Here is a 15,333-nt window from a genome sequence, read left to right on the forward strand (position 1 = left end):
CCTCATAATCAAATAGTTTCTGAAGGTTTTATTGCCAACAGCTAAGAGACCGTGAGAAAGTGCCTGGACACCTCCAAGGAGACTAGACCAAGGGCATCTCACATGTGATCGACACTTGTGGCAACTGATGCTGCTTCTAGGAAGAGAGCGGGGTGTGATCCCTGGGCTGACCTCTCATATGCCTTGTGACAAGCAGCCACATTCCCAGCACATAATCCAGGGACAGTCCCACACAAGGGAGGCCTGTGCCTGAAGCTCGTAGCAATGAGGTTCAGAGCAGCAAAAACCTGGAGACCTCTCAAAAGTGCATAAGCAGGAGAGTGAGCAAGGAAACCAGGTACATCCACAGGCTGACTCCAGTCAAAATCAGTGAGCACAGTGGGTGAGTTTAAGGACCACCACTCTTTGATGGCTATTTTTATGTGTCCAGATGGCAAGGTTATGGTCCCCAGTTGTTTGGTTAAGCATCAGTCTAGATGTGGAAAAATACTTCTTAGCTGTGATTAACATTGACTTTGCGTAACATAGGCCACCCGTTAGTAGTGTGGGTGGGCCTCATCTAATCAGTTGACAGCCTTAAGAGCAAGAACTGAGGTTCCTAAAGCAGAAAGGATTCTTCTCAAGGCTGCAACAAAGAAGACTCATCTGAGTTTCCAACCTGCTAACTTATGGAATTGACTCGAGATTGCAGCATTTACTTTTCCTAAATTTCCAGCCTGCTGACAAGTGCCATGGATTTCAGATTGTCTGCTCCCATAATATGAAACAACACATCAAAACTAATCTCTCTCCCATTCTTTCTCTCCTTATCTCTTCCAAGACTACACAGAATGCAGATACATTCAACAGAATATTTTTGTTAAATTAAAGGATCACTAAAATGTTATACATTTATATGCATTTGTACACACACACACAAAAAAAAACACATACACATACACATGTAATGTTAGGAATACTAACAGCTGCAATAAAACTTCAAAGAAAGTGAGAGAATAAGGACTCCTAAAGGTGGAAGGAGGCAGGGGAAAGCATATACTTCCATGAAATTTGTTACACTTGAATTTTTAAGGTAGGTTTATGAGAAATAACTAAAAAATTAATAAAAGCAGGCCAGTATGGACAATGTAAGTTTGTTATCAATGTGAGTTATGGGCAATTGAATCTTTGCTATCTGAGATCTTTTGAAACATGAGAAAATTAGCAATCAATGTTTCAATGATGTGCATGGATTTCTGCTGGCAGTGGATGGGGGTAGAAGAGGAAAACAAAGGCCACATGCTGAGGAGAGGCACTTTCCCACACCTGTGCTCACTTTTCAGTCATCTGACCAGCAAACAGAACTGTGGAATCTTGGCTGTCCCTGGAGTCACCTGGGAAGTTCTTAGTGCCTGGATCTCACCTCCAGACATCCACATTTATTGGCCTTAGAATGAGTTTAGGCAAGGACATATCTGAAGGCTCACCAAGGGGTTCTCAGTGCAGGTCTGGGACTCCCTACAGGACAGGATGCTCTCAGGCTACAGGTGTCTGAGCTCTGATTTAAAGTTACTTTCAAGCAAGTGAAGAGCACAACCAGATCTGCTTTGTACAAAGAGTACAGGGCAGAGGGTAGAGGACAGATGAGCAAGAGGACAGGCTGGCAGTCGCAAGGCAGTTGGAGACACTTCTTGGCAGCTTAGGAGAAAGGTGAGGCATTTGGAAGCAAATGTGCTGACTGTGGTGTGTGGAGACCAAGAGGGAAAGATGCTCAGGGGTGTCTAGTGGAACCCAGGATTTCAAGCTGTTGATTATTTAGGTTGTGATAAGTAGTGTTGGTGAGCAGACTGGAACCCCTGGCCCTTTGATGTGCCAGCTTTGCAGCGCCTGGGAACTCTTTGCTGCAGAAAAAATATTTGTTAATCATTGGATGGCTTGAGAGAAGTTTTAAAGCAATGAGTGATTATGGGCCTGGTGACATATTCCTGTAATCCCATCAGCTCAGGAGGTTGAGGCAGAAGGATCCTGAGTTCAAAGCCAGCCTCAGCAAAAGTAAGATGCTAAGCAACTCAATGAGAGCCTGTCTCTAAATAAAATACAAAAAAGGGCTAGGATGTGGCTCAGTGGTTGAGTGACCCTGAGTTTAATCCCTGGTACCCTTACTCCAAAAAAAAATTTTTTTTAAATAAAAGCAATGGGTGATCTGTGCGTTTTTTTCCCAGAGGGCTGTTCAGGAAACTTTCCTCCTCATTCTCTGGTTTCTTGTGCCATGTCTGTTGGTGGCACAACTTTTCTAGAGAGCAGGATTGATGGTTACTATGAAACCCACAGACTTCTCATGAGTTGTTCCATAGGGCCAGTTGCACTCACCTCTGTCTTCAGGTATCCAAAATGCTGGTGCAGTCCCATGAACATCTTCTTGATTTTATTTTATCTGTTTTTAAACAAAAAGTGAGAATCTATTGAATTGTCACCTAAAGTAATTAGCAAATGACATTTTTCCCCTTAGTTCACAGTGTCACAGCAAACCATCTAAAAGGTATTCATGAGCAGAGTAATTTTAATATTAATAAACCTAATGATGATTTAAAAGCAAATTAAAAATTTAATCTTTCATTCATTCATGACATAGTTATAGAAAGCCTAGTTATTATGACTTCAATAAAAGGTCTTTTAGAGATTATCACATTTTATTTGGAAAGAAACTGAAGAGCAAAAGTTTCTAAATCTAACTTGCAGTTCAAATCTTCCAATTCCTCCTTCTTTTCTGAAGGCAGGGTGAGGCTTAAAGACTTCCTTTCACTCTTTTCTGCTTTCTTATTATGGACTTCCCATCTCCTCCTGGCTGAAGATTTATTTGAGTTTCTTAGGATGGAAGAGGAATAATCCAGGGGGTGGAAAACATCCTTCAAGAGCTACAGCTTGACTAGACAGCACATGGACAGGAACCCGGGTGAAGAGCTGCAAGTGCTGGGTCCAGGGCCTCCTGCAGCCTCAGGCACAAATGTTTGCCAAATTAAGCTCCGAAATACGTCAGGATTTTTTAAGGGAGTTGGGAGTAGAGGAAAAGCATCTCTGGTTTGTGAGATCACATGAGGAGAAGATGGTTGCCTGGGCTGCTGCTCTGTCAGGTCACTGGCTCTGGAATAGAGCTCAGTATAGAAAAGGTCAGAGCCCAGTCAGAGGTTGCCCTGCCTCTCCCCTTCCCGTAACTGTGCTTTGGCAGCCTGCACCTTCTGATGGACTCAGTGCCAGTATCTGCAGCTGCTCAGTCTGCCAGAAGAGCTGTGTGAAGATAGGCATGTCAGGAAGTGTCAGGAGTAGTAGGGATGAGAGCCTGGGCCTGGCTCCAACACAGGAGTGAGTCTGAGCTGCACCAGGTTGTAGAGACGGCTGCATGGCAGCCTGGCAAAACTCAACTGTCCTGACCTCTGAAGGTAAGGAGGACCCCACATTGCTTTTAGGACCATGCTACATACCACTTTTAAATATCTTTATAAGGAACTGGCTTCAGAGTTATCACCAGGCACTGCTCACGGAGTTCGATGAGAGGCCAGCACATGTTTCCAGAAGGTAAGACAGAAATACCCAATGAGATCCGACCCCTCACACAGCATCCTCCTCACCCTCTCTCCTCTACAATAAAAGGTGTGAAGGTCGTTACACTTCTCAGCACTGGGCTGGGGACACATGGGTGACTCCGTCCCCTGCTTCAATTCTGACTGATGGTTTGACTATAACAGTGCAGGTCTGGAGTGATAGAGGGGCATTTATGATCATTATAAATAATCAAGTTCAGACCAAGGAAAAAGGTCTAAGACAATGTTCGATAATTTATAGCTAAATGACTTTGTGACCTCAAGATAGAATATCCAGGTGGTTCTTAAAGAACTCATAAATGCTCAATTTAAAGGGGAAATATTAACATGGAGGTTTATGATCAGAGCATTGGAACTACATTGATTATGTCTACTCTGGCTCTAAAAATAAAAATGGAATAATAATCCAGCTACCTAAGCAAGAAGGCTGCAAGCCATGTCTTGCATGGTGAAGCAACATCTGCCATTGGCACAGATCAGGGACCATGCTCCAGGAGACCTTCCTGGAAAAGCCCCCAAGGACTCTCAATGGACCCAGCTTCTAGCCCCAAATCTGCCTGTCAGGGGTGAGTGTGTGCATTGCATCATTTGCTTTTAGATTTTGTTTCTTTGAGGCAGAGAGGACACATATCAGAGTGAGAGAGGTTGATGGAGGCAGCTTCTCAGGAAGAGATCTGCCCATGAGCTGGAATGGGACCTTCCAAATTTCTGGTTGTCCTGGGGCTGACATGGAAAATGCAAAATAAGAAGTTATCTGAGGGTCTTTGGTAAGGGTTTACAGGACAGAGGGGTGAACCACGATGAGAAACGAAGAAGTGTGAGGCCTTCCTAGGGAAGCAGAGTGCCCAGGCCTCTCTTTGATACCTGCAGCTCCTGAGAGGGTCGAGGAATACCAAGCTGGTTCAGACACCTCCTAGAATGGAAATGACAGAAAAACTCACAATTTCTGCCCTACCTACCCTAGGATCTGTTGGGAAAATGCAGTAAGATCATTCTAGAAATAGATGAATTCTAGATAGGGCAGAGGGGTGATAGGGAAAGGGAAGGGGCAAGGGATTAGCAAGGATGGTGGAATGTGATGCACATCATTATCCAAAGTACATGTATGAAGACATGAATTGGTGTCAACATGCTTTATATACAACCAGAGATATGAAAAATTATGCTGTATACATATAATAAGAATTGTAATGCATTCCACTGCCTCATTTATGTTTTTAAAAAGTCAAAAAATATAAATTTTTAAAAATGAGAAGCTAAAAAAAAGATTAATAATAATAAAATAAAAAAATAATAATTATAATAATTTCTCTGAAAAAAAAAAGATCATCCTGGAGAATAAAAAGTGCAGTCCAAATGCAAGCCCCACAAAAAACACATGAACGTTGATTAATTATTTCCTGAATGAACAAAGCCAACAAATGGGTGGTGGTGCAGAGGAGAGAAAAATCACTTCCCAGCAACTAAAAAAAATGAATCACTGCCTCTCCTAAGACATTCACTGGCCATATTGGGTGGATTGGTACATTAGTTAAGAATACAGCCTGGGGCTCTCACTTGACTTCACACTCAGCTTTCTTACTCTCTGTGCCTCAGTTTCCTCATCTACAAAATAAGGCGATTGTGATATTTCCTATTGAAGATTTTCTGTCATGATCTGAGCATATAAAATACTCCATAAAAGAAACACTGAAAGGAAAAACAGGGCTAGAAAAAGAACCTGGGAGTGGAGTTATTGTTTTAGTAGTGGCATCCAAGGTCAGGAGACTGAACAATGCCTCTGGGAAAGATCTACACAGGGAGCTCAAGAATTGAGCCCCAAGGCAAACTGACTTAGGAGGTTAGGAAAATAGCAAAGAAGTTGCCTTTTACCTAAGATTGCACAGCCATTTGGGTTGGAAAGAAGCAGGACAAGAGTGTCATTCTGAGCTCTTGAATGAGCTAAGAGATCTTAAAACTGCTAATGTTATGCCAGATTCATGGAACCCCAATAGACCTCCAGGAGCCGAATCCAATGCAATCACACAAGAGTCTTTATTGCAAGCTCAAGCCTGGACTCACAACCGTTCCCAATGCAGGGGTCCCAGGGAGTGAGTCCTGGTCCTTTGTTCAGTGAGATTTTACAGGTTTTGGCAGGATACTGCATGCATCACAATATCACACAGCAAATCATTCCATATCTCGGGAGGGTCAAACAACAACTCTTAACATTGATTAGCACATTCAATGGCGGGAACAAGTTGGGTAGGGGTGATTGGTTAGTACAAAAGGGGGATTTGTTTGAACTGATTGGTTTAGGCCATGAGGGGTATAAGTGCTGAACTACATGGTTTCCCAACATAAACATAAACTACTTGGGGGTCAACTGGCATTCCAGGTATTTTCCCTGTCTCATGCTGATTGGAGGTTGCTAGGGGGGTTGCTTTGGGCCCTCACCTAGCCTAACTGAGTCAGGGACACCTGGCACCACAGACATCTCCTGTTATTTACAGACAAACAACTCAGCAGGGTGGGTATGTACTTAGGAGTGCTCTGTGGGTTTTTCCAAGGACAAGGGTCATGCCCTCTTCCTTAGGACAGGCCTTGAAGTAGAAGCTGCTGTTATTTATTTATTTTTAAAAATGGAGTCACATTAGCTTCTCAATAAGAGGGGATCAGGGGCTTGATCCCACCTTTGTGGTCTTAACACTATCCAATAAATGCCATTCATGGGTTCGATGACATGAGGCCAAGAATTTCCCATGGATTTCACAGCAATGTGGAGGTCATTGTTGATTTCAGAGGGCACTTTGAAAGGGAGGTGTGTTAAGAGGTTAAGAGGAAACTTGTGGAAGTTAAATTGAACAGTTTATTAAGACCTAATCTAGAGCAACCCTTAACCCATTTGGAATCTTGTAGATGTCATGTGATGAAGGCAAAAATTTGTAATTTCTATCTCATGATAAATGGGTGAGACTGAGGAATGCCTTACTTGAGGAAAGAAACTTAAGGACATGGAATGAAATGAAATGAAATGAATTAGAGTTCTTGTTTGCCCCTGTGAGAAAAAAAAATATGTCTAAAGACTGAGATTCATTCAGAGGCAGATTTTTGTTCAATAATATAAGGGAACTGTTTTATAATTAGAATAGTTCTAAAATGGAACATGTGAACTTGTGATTTTTTAATCATTGGGAACACATTCAAAGTAAAAAATAGACACGCACCTGTGAGCATATTGAAAAGAAAATTCTTTTGAGAAGAGGGTGTTGCTTAAAATCATTTATGAAAAGTGTTACTAACTGAAGCTAAGATTGTTTAAAGACCTTGAGTTAAAGTGAATTCTTTAATCAGTTGTAGACTTGTTTATAATTTCAGCAGAGTAAATCTCTGCTAGTCAGTCTACTTCCAAACATGCTTTGATATATACATAGTGAAAGACCCCAGCCCAGAAACCCCAGGCCCCATTGTGAAACCCTCAGGGCGTGTTGCTAACCCACATAAACACCAGAGAGGTCTATCTGTTAATCAGTTAAGGGTAGTCTATTGTGGAAGGACAGGATGGTTGAGGAAGAACAGAAAAACAGATCCCAAGGTATGCCTGAACAAACAGGAACTGATAATGATAAGCAGGAACAGAAAAACCAGAGTGTTAATATGTAACTGTCATGAGGTTTATCCAGGAACATAAAGTGAAAAACAACTTTGCCCTTTAGGTAATCTATATGTTGGGTTCAAAATAACCAATAAGAAACCTGTTACTTCCCAGGTGCGCGAAACCTGCCCCTTTATCCTATAAAAGACCTTACCCCAAAGCCCGGTGTGCCAGTTCACCAAAGCTCCGGCTGAGGTTTCGCTGAGCACCCGCAGGCGCCTGTGTCTGAATAAACCTCCTGCTTTTACAGCCAGTGTCTCGTGCGTCTTTTTTGGACAGGGAATCGGAGGGTCTTTCATTTGGCGAGCCAGGCAGGAGAACTCCTGTAACCCCATCTGGATCCCTGCCTGAGGAACACCCGATAACCACTGGGAGGTAAGCTGGCCAGCTCGTGTCATTTTGTCCGTCATTTTGTGTCCCTTTTTGCAATCTCCGGTTGATATCTGTCTGTGTGCGGCGTCCGTACGATTGCGCATAATCGCTCTGTTTTCTGGGCAGCTTGAGAAGGAGTTGACGAACTCGGACTTCTCCCCTGTCACCCTGGGAGACATCCAGGGGATTCCTGACACCCTGGGAGACGTCCCAGGGATTCAGAGGGCCCATTTTTTCGGGAGGCCTACTTTAGGTTTGTGCCAAGGCCGCACAACATTCTTTGTGCCCAATCTGATATTTGTGTCTGTCTTCTTGTTTTTGTATTTCTCATTCCATCTGAAACTAACATGGGACAATCTATAACAACTCCCTTGAGCCTTACTCTTGATCACTGGCAGGACGTCCGGAACCAGGCTGACAACCTGTCAGTGGAGATCAAAAAGAAAAAATGGATAACGCTCTGCACTATGGAGTGGCCAGCGTTCAATGTTGGCTGGCCAAAAGAAGGGACATTTAATCTTGATCCCATTTTACAGGTGAAGTCTCAGGTGTTCGCCCAAGGGCCTCAAAGACACCCCGATCAATTGCCCTACATCGTTACCTGGGAAAATTTGGTCTCTGACCCACCCCCTTGGGTCGCTCCTTTCTCTCCGTCTAAGCCTACTCCGCAATCTTCTTCCCTGACTTTTCCTCCCAACCAGCCTCTCCATCTGCCAACTTCCAACCGCTCCACACCTCCGCCATCTTCTGCTCCACTTATCCCTGTACTTACGCCTCCTCCCCCTGCAACCTCTAGACTCTACCCCATTCTCGATAAATCTAAAAAGGTGACTCCAATAGGGACAGAACCCAAAAAGGTTTTACCGCCGGAAGACTCCACTCTCGTAGATTTGATGACTGAAGAACCTCCACCCTATGGGCCCCAGCCTGTACCGGCTCCAGATTCCAACCAGGCTTCCTCAGAGGAAGAAGAAGAACCAGCTGAACCAGTCACCAATAACCCTCCGGGCCCATCCCCCATGGTCGGGAGGCTCCGCGGCCGTTGGGAGCCAACTGCCTCGGGGGATACATCTAGAGTTCTCCCCTTGTGGCAGACGGGAGGCCCCGATGGGCTGTACCAATATTGGCCTTTCTCTGCCTCTGATCTCTATAACTGGAAAACAAATAACCCATCCTTTTCCAGTGACCCTATAGCTCTAACCTCTCTGATAGAATCTATTCTAGTGACTCACCAGCCAACATGGGATGATTGCCAACAGCTCCTACAGACCCTTCTCACTTCTGAGGAGAAACAGAAAGTTCTCCTGGAAGCCCGTAAAAATGTGCCCGGGGACGACGGGTGCCCCACTCAACTTCCAAATTTGATTAACGAAGCTTTCCCCTTGACTCGGCCAGACTGGAACTATAACACTGATGCAGGTAGGAACCACCTACTTCTCTATCGCCAGTTACTCATAGCGGGTCTCCATGGAGCAGGGTGGCGGCCCACCAATTTGGCTCAGGTAAGACAGCCTACTCAGGGATTGACAGAAACTCCCACTGCATTTTTAGAGAGACTAAAGGAAGCTTACCGGAGGTACACACCTTTTGACCCTGACAGTGAGGATCAGAGAGAAAATGTTTCTATGGCCTTTATTTGGCAGTCCGCTCCAGATATTAGCACTAAGTTACAGAGATTAGATAACTTACAAGATTTTTCTCTAGCAGATTTACTGAGAGAAGCAGAAAAGATTTTTAACGAGAGAGAAACTCCAGAGGAAAAGGAGGAAAGAATCAGGAGGATGCAGGAGGAGAGAGATCTCAAATTTAAGGAAGAATTAGACAAGAGAGATCGAAAGCGTGATAAAGAATTAAGTAAGATATTGGCCACTGTAACACAGGCAGGGCAACAAGGAGATAAGCTAAGTAGGGAAAGGGAACAAGGCAGACCCCGTGTAGACCGAGACCAGTGTGCCTACTGCAAAGAAAGAGGACATTGGGTAAAGGACTGCCCAAAGAAACCCCCCAACCCCAGAAGAGGTACAAACCGGACCCCTCAATTGCTAGCCTTGGATGAAGATTAGGGGAGTCAGGGCCAGGAGCTCCCCCCTGAGCCCCAGGTAACCCTGCAAGTAGGGGGGCAACCTGTAACCTTCCTAGTAGATACGGGAGCCCAACACTCGGTGCTAACACGGGCACCAGGACCTATGAGCCACAAGACAACATGGGTCCAAGGCGCCACCGGGGAGCAAACCGTACCGATGGACCACCAAAAGAGAAGTACACCTTGCCACAGGTAAAGTTTCCCATTCATTTCTGCATGTGCCTGATTGTCCGTATCTATTACTGGGAAGAGACTTATTGACCAAATTGAGAGCCCAAATTTATTTTAAAGATGGGAGTGCCTCCATCACGGGACCAAACCAGGCCCCTTTACATGTATTGACTTTCAAATTAGAGGACGAATATAAACTTTTTGACAAACCTTCTGAACCTATGAAGGACATGGACTATTGGCTTGATTCATACCTGGAGGCCTGGGCTGAAACTGGAGGAATGGGAATGGCTAAACAACAACCTCCAATAGTCATTCACCTAAAAGCAACCGCTACTCCCATAAACATTAAACAATATCCTATGTCGAGGGAAGCTCACCAGGGCATCAGACCACATATCAAATGCCTCCTAGACCAAGGCATCCTAACTCCTTGCCAGTCACCCTGGAACACCCCATTGTTGCCAGTCAAAAAGCCAGGAACAAATGACTACAGACCTGTCCAAGATTTAAGAGAGGTAAACAAAAGAGTAGAAGATATTCACCCCACGGTGCCCAACCCTTTCAATCTCCTCAGCACCTTGCCTCCTACCCATACTTGGTATTCCATTTTGGACCTAAAAGATGCCTTCTTCTGCCTAAGATTGTCTCCCCAAAGCCAGGCTCTCTTTGCATTCGAATGGAAGAATCCCAAAGAAGAAGTCTCTGGACAGCTGACCTGGACAAGACTGCCACAAGGGTTTAAAAACAGCCCGACGCTCTTCAATGAGGCCTTACATCAGGATCTGGCCAATTTCAGTGTAAGACACCCCTCCTTAATTATGCTTCAATATGTAGATGACATCTTGCTGGCTGCTACTTCCAAGGAGGATTGCCTGGCAGGTACGGAAGCATTACTACAGACTTTGGGGCAATTGGGGTATAGAACGTCAGCTAAGAAGGCCCAGATCTGTCAGACAACAGTTACTTATCTTGGCTACGAACTTCATGATGGCCAGCGATGGTTGACAGCTGCCAGGAAAGAGACTATCTCGAGCATACCAGCCCCCCAGAGTCCCAAGCAGCTGCGGGAGTTTCTAGGAACCGCAGGTTTCTGTAGACTCTGGATTCCTGGGTTTGCTGAGATAGCAGCCCCCCTGTATCCACTGACTAAACAGGGTAACTCTTTTGATTGGACGGAAGAACACCAATTGGCATTTGATCACATCAAATTGGCCCTTTTATCTGCCCCCGCCTTAGGCTTACCAGATATTACCAAGCCTTTTGACCTATTTATAGATGAAAAGCAGGGCTATGCAAAGGGAGTCTTAACCCAAAAATTGGGGCCATGGAGGCGTCCCATAGCCTATCTGTCTAAGAAACTGGATCCAGTGGCATCAGGATGGCCCCCATGTCTTCGGATGATAGCATCTGTGGCTGTCCTGATCAAAGACACCACCAAACTAACTTTGGGACAACCATTGACTTTATTAACCCCTCATGCTATTAAGACAATAATTCGCCAACCACCTGATCGCTGGGTGTCAAATGCCCAACTCACCCATTACCAATATTTGTTGTTGGACACTGACCGAATTCAGTTTGGCCCCATAGTCACACTGAATCCAGCGACCCTCCTACCGCTGCCAGGAAAAGCTAATCCTCACAACTGCCAGCAGATTCTCGCAGAGACACAGGGAACCCGGCCAGACCTCACGGACCAATCCATGAAAGATGCAGAGCTGGTCTGGTACACGGACGGAAGCAGTTACCTACTCAATGGAGAACGGCAAGCGGGAGCAGCCATCACCACCGAATCTGAGGTAATATGGGCGAGTGCATTGCCGGGAGGGACATCAGCCCAGCGGGCAGAACTGATAGCTCTGACCCAAGCCTTAAAATTGGCAGAGGGGAAGAAACTAAACGTGTACACAGACAGCAGGTATGCTTTTGCCATGGCTCATATACATGGAGAAATTTACAGACGGTGGGGATTACTGACTTCAGAAGGAAAGGAAATTAAAAATAAGACTGAAATATTGGCTTTGCTTAAAGCTTTATTTCTACCCCAAAAGTTAAGCATTATGCATTGCCCTGGTCATCAAAAAGGAGACAATCCAGAGGCCAGGGGAAACAGATTGGCAGATGAAACAGCCAGAAAGGCAGCTTTGGGGCCCCAACTTTTGGTAATGACCCTATTGCCCCAGCACATCCCACATGTGGACTCTTCACTACGAGACCATAAGGACCAATGGATCTATGAGGATAAGGACTTAGATATCATCCAGAAGCTAGAGGCCACTTACAACTCAGAGGACAATACCTGGGAGCATCAAGGAAAAACCATAATGCCCCTTAAAAATGCCAAAGAACTAATAAAATCACTACATGGACTAACCCACCTGGGGGCTAAAAAGATGAAAAAACTCTTGGACCGTGGAGAGGGTACTCTATATCTCCCAAACAGGGATCGACTCCTCCAACAAGTGGCAGAAAATTGTCAAGCATGTGCTCAGGTAAATGCTGGTAAAGTTAAGATTGGGACAGGAGTCCGAGTTAGAGGACACAAACCTGGAACACATTGGGAGATAGACTTCACTGAAGTCCAACCGGGTATGTATGGATATAAATATCTTCTAGTCTTTGTTGATACCTTTTCCGGATGGGTAGAGGCATTCCCCACCCGACATGAAACTGCCAAGGTCGTTGCTAAGAAGCTATTAGAAGAAATTTTCCCAAGGTATGGGGTACCTGGAACAATTGGGTCAGACAACGGGCCTGCCTTCGTCTCCCAGGTAAGTCAGGCAGTGGCCAATTCGCTGGGGATTAATTGGAAGTTACATTGTGCATATAGACCCCAAAGCTCAGGGCAAGTAGAAAGAATGAACAGAACAATCAAGGAGACTTTAACTAAATTAACGCTTGAAACTGACACTAGAGACTGGGTACAACTCCTATCCTTAGCTCTATATCGAGCCAGGAATACTCCTAACTCTCAGGGACTAACCCCCTTTGAAATCCTATATGGTGCTCCACCACCTGCTGTTAACTTCTATGAAACTGAAATTTATGCCTCCCTTACCCCATCCATGCAGACTCATTTACGTGCACTGCAACTAGTCCAGGACGAGGTCTGGAAATCATTGGCAGCGGCATATAAGGAAGAACTCAAAACTCCTTCGGTGCCACACCCCTTCAGGATCGGAGACACCGTCTGGGTATGCAGACATCAGACCAAAAACCTTGAACCACGGTGGAAAGGACCTTACACCGTCCTGCTGACCACACCGACAGCACTGAAGGTAGACGGCATAGCTGCTTGGATCCACGCCTCTCACGTGAAAGCTGCTCATCCACCGGACTTGACCAACACCCCAGAGACATCAGGATGGAAGCTACAACGCACTCCAAACCCACTAAAGATAAGACTTACATGCTGTTAACCGTTCTTGCTCTTTGCTCTACTCCCCTTGTCTTAGGTAGTAACCCCCATGCTCCCATGAAGTTGACTTGGCAGGTATATTCTCAAACCGGGGAGGTAATTTGGTCTATTACAGCAACCCATACCCCTGGCACATGGTGGCCTACCCTGACCCCAGATTTTTGCCAACTAGCCGCTGGATTAGACTCATGGGATATTCCTGACAAATCACATGGCCAACTCCAGACCTACATGGCCCCCAGGCCTCAGCAAGGTACTAATTATGGATACTCAACCCAGGTCGCTAGATGCCGGCTAGCCCAAACTGACTTTTATGTCTGCCCTCGGGACGGTAGAGACAGATCACAGGCTTATAGATGTGGGGGATATGAAGCATACTTCTGCTCCTCCTGGGGCTGCGAAACCACAGGAGATGCATACTGGAGCCCCACCTCAAGCTGGGACCTGATACAGGTGGCCAAAAATTTTACGACCCCCAATTCAGATGGCCATACATGCTACAGGGAAAACTCACAATTTCAGGTGGGCCAGTCGCTGCCCCTTAAGATACAATTCACGGACAAAGGCAGGGAGACTATCGACCCCTGGCTTACTGGAAGAACATGGGGACTCAGATGGCACTTGCCTGGAAATGATCGAGGTGTAATTTTCAAAGTTAGACTATCTCAAACCCCAGCTATGATTAGCTCTATAGGACCTAACCCCCTACTTGGGGGCCAAAAGATCCCTTCACCGCCTAAACAGCCCAAGAGCTTGGCAACAACTCCCTCCAGTAAGCCGCCCGTGCCTCAAATTGTAACCATGGACTATCAATCCTCTAGTTCTTTCCCTGAACCCGTTTACCCAGGGACTGGAGATCAACTATTAGATTTGATTCGAGGAGCATTTTATGCCCTCAATGCCACCAACCCAGATCACACCCAAGATTGTTGGCTGTGTCTCACCTCCGGTCCACCCTATTATGAAGGGATAGCAATGATGTCTAACTGGAATAGTAGTACAAACCCTGACCCTAAGTGTGTATCCCTACCCAGCTATAAGCTTACCATCACTGAAGTATCAGGACAAGGGGTCTGTATAGGGAACATACCCCTATCACACCAACCTCTTTGTAATACTACCCTCCCAACGACAGGCTCACAAAATAGCTATTTATGGGGCCCCCCTGGAACTTACTGGGCCTGCAACACTGGGCTGACCCCCTACATTTCTACGGCTGTCCTCAACGCAACCACTGATTTTTGTGTGTTGATACAATTATGGCCCAGGATATCATATCTAAGATCAGACTATGTCCTAGGACATCTAGAAGGGCAAAAGCGGTACCCTAGAGAGCCCATAAGCCTGATTATAGCCATACTGCTGGGTGTTGGAGGAATAGCCGCAGGGGTAGGAACAGGAACTGCAGCCTTAGTGCAGGGAAACCAATTCTTACATTTACAAGCAGCTATGAACGAAGATCTAACTGCAATGGCCAAGTCTATCACAGCCCTAGAAAAATCTCTCTCTTCCCTCTCGGAAGTTGTGTTACAAAATAGGAGAGGATTAGATTTACTGTTCCTTAGAGAAGGTGGCCTCTGTGTAGCCCTAAAAGAACAATGTTGTTTCTACGCTGACCATACGGGGGTTGTTAGAGAGACCATGGAAAAAGTCACTGAAAGATTAGCGAATAGACAAAAAGAATTTGAAAATCAACAGGGATGGTTTGAACACTGGTTCAGTAAGTCCCCTTGGTTAACAACTTTGTTATCCGCGGTAGCTGGACCCTTGATTATTTTACTGATAATCCTAACGTTTGGGCCTTGCATTCTCAACAGATTAATACGATTTATAAAAGAAAGACTGTCCATTATTCAGACCATGGTTCTTACTCAGCAGTATCAGTTGCTCCAGCAGCAAACAGGGTCACAGACCGATCTGGCTCAAGAACCTGAACAGGCAGAACAATGGATATAAGATTCTATCCATGAAATAGAAAAAGGGGGGAATGAAAGACCCCAGCCCAGAAACCCCAGGCCCCATTGTGAAACCATCAGGGCATGTTGCTAACCCACATAAACACCGGAGAGGTCTA

At 45.4% G+C, this 15,333-nt stretch overlaps 1 protein-coding gene across 1 annotated transcript; it reads left to right on the forward strand.

Moving 5' to 3' along the window:
- The first annotated feature begins 7,931 nt into the window (after positions 1–7,931).
- Positions 7,932–13,260, forward strand: LOC143639851 (uncharacterized). The gene is given in 2 exon segments (XM_077107886.1): positions 7,932–9,824; positions 9,826–13,260. Coding segments are annotated over 2 exon segments (5,328 nt in total).
- Positions 13,261–15,333: the final 2,073 nt, after the last annotated feature.

The sequence above is a fragment of the Callospermophilus lateralis genome (genome assembly GCF_048772815.1).
Source record: "Callospermophilus lateralis isolate mCalLat2 chromosome 5 unlocalized genomic scaffold, mCalLat2.hap1 SUPER_5_unloc_2, whole genome shotgun sequence".
Classification (NCBI taxonomy): Eukaryota; Metazoa; Chordata; class Mammalia; order Rodentia; family Sciuridae; genus Callospermophilus; species Callospermophilus lateralis.